The 7,878-nt window shown below is 34.3% G+C and overlaps 1 protein-coding gene across 1 annotated transcript; it reads left to right on the forward strand.

Moving 5' to 3' along the window:
- The first annotated feature begins 4,334 nt into the window (after window positions 1-4,334).
- Window positions 4,335-7,398, forward strand: LOC147505546 (putative pectinesterase/pectinesterase inhibitor 35). Its single transcript, XM_086558045.1, has 2 exons — window positions 4,335-5,432; window positions 6,552-7,398. Exons 1-2 carry the CDS (start codon window positions 4,424-4,426, stop codon window positions 7,211-7,213), a joined length of 1,671 nt encoding a protein of 556 aa, XP_086414171.1. The 5' UTR covers window positions 4,335-4,423; the 3' UTR covers window positions 7,214-7,398.
- The last annotated feature ends 480 nt before the right edge of the window (window positions 7,399-7,878 follow it).

A 7,878-nucleotide genomic window follows, 5' to 3' on the forward strand; every position in this document is an offset into this window, starting at 1 on the left:
CTATAAAACCTAAAATAGAGCAAGTGTGTCCAGTTAGATCTGCTAAGGTTATAAAAGTAATTTTGGAATTTATTAGTTGGTTTGACTTGAACACGGACGCATTTGAAACAACAAGTGCACATAGCTTCCACGTACACTTCAACTGAAAAGATGATAGTGCTATTGTAAGTTTGTCACATGAATGTTTGCATGCTCCTCTAAGTGTCATAAGCCATATGGCATTATAATTTGAACAAAGAAGAACAAAAAAAAAAGAAAGAGTATAGACTTTTAAATGGCTTTTATCTATAGAAAGTATCAATTAAGAAAACAAACAATTTAATGAACTAACCTACACAATTAATAATCTCGTTTACTCCTTATTAAGTATAATAGATGTGAGTTATGATTGTTCTTTAAAATAAAAAAAATTCATTACGTAAACTTTAATATGTTTTGATTTTGAAAAATTTATAGACTAAATTAACAGTTGTATGTTTGCATAAAAAAAATGCGATAGACTGACAAATATTAAAGTAAAGAGAAAAATAAAAAATATGTGTACACTCTAATTGAATTGTGCTGCAAATTTGTAGTGCTAATCGGCTCATCCTAGAATAAATTTCTGGCTCTGCCACTCATTATAGCTTGTCAGTACATATATCTTCATTTTGTACTTAAATAAACTAACTACAATATGCCAGCTAATAAAGCAAAACTATGTTGGCATCACATTATTATATGTCTTAAGGTTCCTTTTCACATTTTATGGAACAATTAAATTCTTCTCCATGTATTGAAGCAAATATTCTTATACCTAAAAGTAGCAAATAGTTCTACTTACTAACAAACAAAAAACAAAGAGAAAATTTTACGACAAGTTGAAATCCGGAAAGTTGAGATTAAAGAAAACTAATAAAGTTTAGGAGGCTATCTGGTGGTTCTGTTTGTCTTTGCACAATGCAAGTTGGTTTGACAATTATATATAGTCATGTAGCAATGTAGCATCATCACAATAAACTTTTTTAAGTACGTTGTCTTAGTCAATCTTTTTTTCGATAATACAAGTTGTCTTAGTCAATCGACATCTAGTTCTCTGTGGTCGTGCTAAGTCTCTTTTCTTTTTTCTCCTTTAGTTTTTATTTATTGAGCCCGGCTCCTCTACAACCGGGTATAGCGATTCGATCTCTGCAACTGTTATCAAAGCGCTGCCACGTGTTCATTTTAACATCGGCAAAATGGGACGTTAGTTTCTTTTTCTTTCCCCCCCCCTTTTTTTCCCCTTTTATTCCCCTTTTATTTTTATTAAATATTTAATTAAAACGGTGATTATTCTTCATTAAAATTTTCTATCTTTGTAACCCTAAACTAGTTCTTCCTCTTTCTCCTCTAGCTAAAAACTACTCTTCGTATTCTCCAAACCCCCCATTGCTTTCCTTTTATGAATCTCAATTAATCTCCCAACGCAGATCATGATTATTATGAGTCCATGCTTAACTCATTCATTTGCTACTACTAGGTGTAAAGAGTCACTTTGTTTTCGTTGTTGCGCGGCGACCACACGATATAAGTTCAAGTGAGACATTTGATCTGGAATGTGGATTCAAACCTGGTTGACAAAGGGTTGGTTTTCTTAATTTTGATACGTGAGTTTTTAAAACACAAGTTAAAAAAATATATATAAAAAAGAAAAACAATAAGGCAAAATAACGGAAGTTATTGGAGCTGTTAAAGTTTATAACAGTTGGAGAGATGGAATCTCTATACCCGCTTATAGAGGAGCCGGACTCTTATTTAAAATGTTTGGGACTACTTGAATTGAGGACGTATTCTAAGGAAATTGTGATCAACTCCATTTCTATGTGTATCCGATTCCTACCTATACTCGATCTATTCTTCTGTATTCACGTCTTGATACACAAAGTTCGTTTTTACAAGTTTGTGCATTGAGTGAGTACTCATGCGCGATCATCAGTTTTATAGTAAGCAGTTTAATAGTAATTATCACAGCATATTTCTTACTGTAGTCATGTGGTGTGAGCTACTTTTACTACATGTCTAAATGGTCCAAATAAGATATTGATAATATCGTGATTCGTGAGTAGTGTACTCGAAGTCAATCTAGAAAGTACAGAATCTATAGATTGCAGTTAGTAATTGGAATCAAGATTATCTTGTCTTCTAGTGTACGAAAAATTCCGAATCGTACACCTTAATTAAGTGAATTCTTCCTGGTGTATTATAAATTCGAACAGGATTCGAACTGGTTCTTTGATTTATGTAGGTGATATCACATCTCCTCCTACGCATGTCTACCAATTGCAAACACTAGGGAAGACACTGGGCACAAAGTGTATTCAGCTGTTCTCCTGCAGTTAAGGTTAACAATCGAAATTGGATACCAGTCAAGTCAAATGTCAAATTGGGATGCAACTTGATCAACAGCACGTTAATAGAATTCATTAGTTAAAGTAGTTAAAACATCATAATTATATTAACACATGCCAATCAAGTCAACTCATAAGATATAAGTTGAAAAAGGTAAATTCACGACTCATGGCATTAAGCAATGAGCCAATGAGTTCATTCTTATGTGGCCTTAACTTTCCGGGGATCACATCTTGATACAAAACTACAAAAGCGCTAAACTAGTCAAGAATTTTCCCGAACTACAGGACCAAAAGCACATATTTATTTTTCCTTAACCAATTAAACAAGGGAATTGAGTTTTCCACGTTTGTTTTTAACACTTCCACTTATTTTCAAAATAGATTGACACAAATATCCCTACAAATTGTTGAATTGGAAAAAGATTCTCTTTTTCTTCTCTATTCTATAAATGAGAACCCAAAACTGTTAATACACAAACTGCCCTCATGCTCTCATTGATAAAACCACATGACCACATCACCTCATCGGTATCACTATACCCATAAAACTTTAAAGCAAAAGGCATATTGAATCATGGGTAAAAAACACATATCAAAATAAAAATAAAAATTGTTATGGTTTTTGTAAAAACAACTTCCTTTTCAAACTGGGTCCTTGATTTTCGTCCCTAAAATTAGTGACCATTTTTGGTTTGTTAATAGGTAAAATGGGTTTACTGTTGATAATTTAACATTTTGTCTCAAATGAGGCCTCAATTGAAATAGTGAAGAAGCCCCTTCATGTTTAGTCGAATGCATCGTCCCCTAAAAAATCACTTGATGAGTGGATGAGAAGATGTGAGATTCGGTAGAGTAATGGTGCTAACATTGAATTCGAAGTTTGCCCACAACTCATTTTCTCTCTTTTAAAATTGTTTTTTGTTTTAGTTTTTTTCATTTGAGAAGAAGAGAAACACAACAAAGAAAAACCAATAACCCACTTAATTTTATTTGTTTTGCATGAATGTTGTTTTTTTGTGGAAACGGACTGCCCCAAGAGAGTAGAGTTGAGGAAGAAGAATAAACAGTTTTGGGTTTTGTTTTTGCGTTTCTTTTTCCTGGTTGAATAAGGCTATTGATGTCATTTTACATAGTGAAGCCGCGGAAGTGTTAAAAGTGAGCGTGGAAAAATGCGGGGTCCCAACAAACAATAGATGAACTTTCCATATAACTCAAAATATGAAATTAGCTCATCATTATATATATCCATTAACTCTCAGCGAAGATCAACTTCAAATAAAAAAATTAATAAGCAAGTTGAACTTCAGGAATGTTGTATTTATGATCTCATTGACAAACACCAAGGTGAGAACACTCTTGATTGGCTGGTTTGGCATGATCTTTCAAAAAACAAAATGTGAAAACGATCAGACAGCAATCCAGCAGTCATAGTAGTCCACAAATTTAATTCATTTTATTTGGTAATTTATATTACTCATATTATTGAATCAAATTGGCTTTTATAATCGATCATAATCTTCTTGAAAAACAAGTATTATTATGGTAATCAATCACAATCTATCTTCCATCTATAATTAGCTAAGGGAACATCGAAGGATAATTGAAGATGAGTGGGGGACATTGACATGAGAACAATTAATATTCACTTCTCTTTGAATAATCTTTCAAGTTATATATCCTCAAGCCGTGCACCGTGGTACTATTAAGTTAACAACCAAATCGACCCAGTTACGGAAAATTACATAGCAACCTGTATGGCTGTATTAGAATCTTAAGTAAATCTTCCCATTCTTATCCTCCTCAATTGTGTAAATTGTTAGATAGTCGTAGAAACTTGTGTATAATGTGAATCTCGATAACGATCATCTAGATGGCTAATTATATTTACCTATCAATCAATTTCATTATGATTAAGAAAGTTGACGTAGGAACAAAATCTTTCATGCTTATATAAACATTCTTAAGTTCTGTTTAATTGTACACACCACACAAAGTCCGGTCTCGAATACAATCGTACTACTTATTTTCTCTCTTCAGTTCTTACATTTCTCTGCATGAACATGTATGAGATGCTAGGCAATAAGCATAATGGCCAAAGAAAGAAGTTTATCCTGTTGGGATCTTTAATGTCCCTCCTGATTGTTTTAATTGTTACAATTTCAGTCTCAACAGTTCATCCAAAATCCTCTGTGCACATATCCACTGTTTCTAAAGCTACTGCTACTACTACTGCACCATTTCCTTGCAAAGACACCCTTTACCCAAAGGCTTGTGAATCCCAGATTCTTTCTGCCAAGGATGCTAGTAGTACTCCAATCACCTTAGACGATGTTCTCAACCTCTCAATAAAGTCTGTTATAGACAGAGCCACTTTGGCCAAGTCTTTAGCTCAAAACGTTAGCCTTATGAATCAAAGAGAAAATCCCAACTCCTTCACTGCATTGGATGATTGTGTTGAATTACTCGATCATAGTATAGACCAACTTAATAGCATCCTAGATAGTAAAACAACAACCCCAAGTCCAGATGATACCCAAACATGGCTAAGCACTGCGATCACCCATCAAACTACATGTTTAGATGGTCTTCAAACTCACAAGTTTTTTAAAGAAAAAGAACTTATTCACGCTACTTTACAAAGCAATATTCAACATGTTAGTAACTCACTAGTCATACACAAATCAATAGTTTCAGCGAAGACGTTGAAAGTCAGTACTGCAGGCCGGAGACTACTGTCGGATGATTTTCCGACTTGGGTATCAACCGGAGAACGAAAGCTTCTAGAATCTTCTATTAAGGACATTGAGGTCAATGCTGTAGTTGCTATGGATGGAACAGGTACACATAGGACCATTAGTGAAGCACTTGCATTTGCTTCTTTGGTAGGGGGCGGTGGCAGAACAGTAATTCACGTAACTGCTGGGACTTATAATGAAAACAATATTATGGTTTCTGCCAAGCAGAGTAACGTAATGTTGGTTGGAGATGGAAAGGGCATAACAATTATTACAGGTTCTAAAAGTGCTGGTGGTGGTTCCACTACCCGCCGATCTGCATCTTTTGGTAAGGAACAAGTACATAAAACTTTATCTAGCTACTGAAAACTCTGAAGCAAATTTCATGGTGATATAACTTTAGGCTATTCTTTATTGACATCACATAATTTTATGTGACAAGTTAATTTTCTGAAGACTAGCTAATCCTATCTTATCAATGAAAGAATCTATCTAAGACATCGAATTAGCTGGTCTTAATTTATTCAATGGTATTTTTTAAACAAACCACACATCCATGTCAGTGACATCTGTTTAAAATAACCATTGAATAAGTTAAAGTTAAAGGTATGAATGTACATCCGTACATAAATATATCTTTAATTACCAAAAAAAATAAACATATAGTATATGTGAACGTTTCATTATAGGCATCCCCTCTATAGGTAACATCAACACCGAACCATATCATCTAACGTTTGACTTTCTTACATAAGGTCCTACAGTTCATACAAACACATGCTTGTATAATACGCAATAATTCTTTTATTTTTATTTTTATTTGTAATTTTTTTTCTTTTCAATCTCTTCTGCAATGGCATGCTCGGAGCTCAAAAGGAGATGTTGTTTGCCCAATACCTACACCAAACTTTCTTTTAAACGGCCGTCCGTCGGAAACTTATATAGTGTATTTGATCATTAGCTTATACAGTGTCATTCGTTAAAAAAATTAATAAGACTGTAAACTAAAAGGTTTTGAGACGACACTGTGTAAGCTTATGAAGATACTATATAAGTTTTCGACGAACATGTTCGTTTAAGAGAAAGCTTGATACCTATACTATAATATAAACACATATTACAATATAAAGATTCTCAAATACTAGAACTACTATATTTTTTTTTTGTGTCAGCTGACTAAGGGATGAGCAGCATTTTTGTTGCCCATCCCACATGACATGATATGAATGGGCTTATAACTAATAAACACCAAAAGAGGACAGTGGATTGAACTCACAAGTTAGATAAAGTACCATATCATAAAGGAGAAAAGCGGGTTGTTAAAACCGGACGCTCTTCTATATGATCAAATATACATGTTTACTGTATTTGTTTTTACAATATTGTTTTGGTTTAGTATTAATTTTCCACATTATTAACTAGCTTATTGTGTATATGTTCTACTTAGGTGCTGGCGGTGATGGCTTTATTGCTCGAGACATATCCTTTGTCAATACTGCCGGTCCATCTAAGGGTCAAGCAGTCGCTCTTGTAGTCACTGCAGATAAATCTGTGTTTTATCGATGTTCCATTATTGGTTACCAAGACACTTTGTACACCCTCTCGAATCGACAATTTTACAGAGAGACTGATATCTATGGAACTGTTGATTTCATCTTTGGAAACTCAGCTGTAGTTTTCCAAAGCTGCAATATTCTCCCTAGATCAAGAGGGTCTGATGGGAAAGTTTTCATCACAGCACAAGGCAGAACTGATCCAAATCAGAATACCGGCATTTCTATCCACAAATGCAGGATTGCAGGTACGGGAGGAAATACATATTTAGGTAGACCATGGAAAAAGTATTCCAGAACAGTATATATGCAGTCTTTTCTAGATGGTATCAACCCTGCTGGTTGGTTCCCATGGAATGGAATGTCTACAATATATTATGGGGAGTACATGAATTCGGGTCCTGGAGCCTCAACTTCGGGTCGGGTCAAGTGGTCTGGTAATCATCCTTCAATGACCCCAGCAGAAGCCAGTGAATTTACTGTTGGCAGTTTGATTTCAGGAAACAGTTGGCTGCCATCAACTGGTATTATCTTTGAGTCCGGCCTGGGTGCATAATTATGTACCTTTGAGTCCGGCTGGATGCATAAATAATTATGTGATTCATTATGTGCGACAACCACGTAATGCAAGTGTACAAATCTCTACTTTATATATATCACCAAAAAGAATGTGTACAATACTTTATGAATTGTGAAATATCATCAATGCCTATGAATATATGCCTAGTCAACTTCCACAAATTGTTTCCCTTGTGAGCATATATACTCAACCACACACGTCTTCTTCAAGCGAAAAAACATAGACTCGTATCAACGTTTTCTTAACTGTCAAGAAAGCGAAGCTCAATAAGTCTTTCTCGGGTTTATCATGAAGCTGTGAACCACATCTGATATGACATTCAATATATGTCAACAGGTTTTCTCTTAAAAGGACATATTATATAGTGTCTTGAGCAGTTTATATTGTGTCTTGCAAAACTTATATATTGACTTTCGTTAAACAAGTTAATAAGCATAAATTAAAAGACTGTTCAAGACACTATATAAAGTACCCACGACATGCCCGTTCAAGAGAAAACCTGTATATGTCAAGAAAAAGGATGTAAAGTTCTTTCCATCAACAATAATTAATAATTATGTCATCAAGGATTCAAGGCCAATAGCTCGTTTTATTAACTCTTCATCCTTTCCTCAATTGTTTGAGCACTATCAATTGACATA

The sequence above is a fragment of the Coptis chinensis genome, chromosome 4 (assembly GCF_015680905.1).
Source record: "Coptis chinensis isolate HL-2020 chromosome 4, ASM1568090v1, whole genome shotgun sequence".
Lineage (NCBI taxonomy): Eukaryota > Viridiplantae > Streptophyta > Magnoliopsida > Ranunculales > Ranunculaceae > Coptis > Coptis chinensis.

What these genes read in the sequence shown, in the direction of transcription:
- LOC147505546 (XM_086558045.1), top strand. Translation starts at nt 4,424, where the DNA reads ATGAACATGTATGAGATGCTAGGCAATAAGCATAATGGCCAAAGAAAG. An exon ending in CCGCCGATCTGCATCTTTTG is followed by an intron (nt 5,433 to 6,551) that starts GTAAGGAACAAG and finishes TGTTCTACTTAG; the next exon opens with GTGCTGGCGGTGATGGCTTT.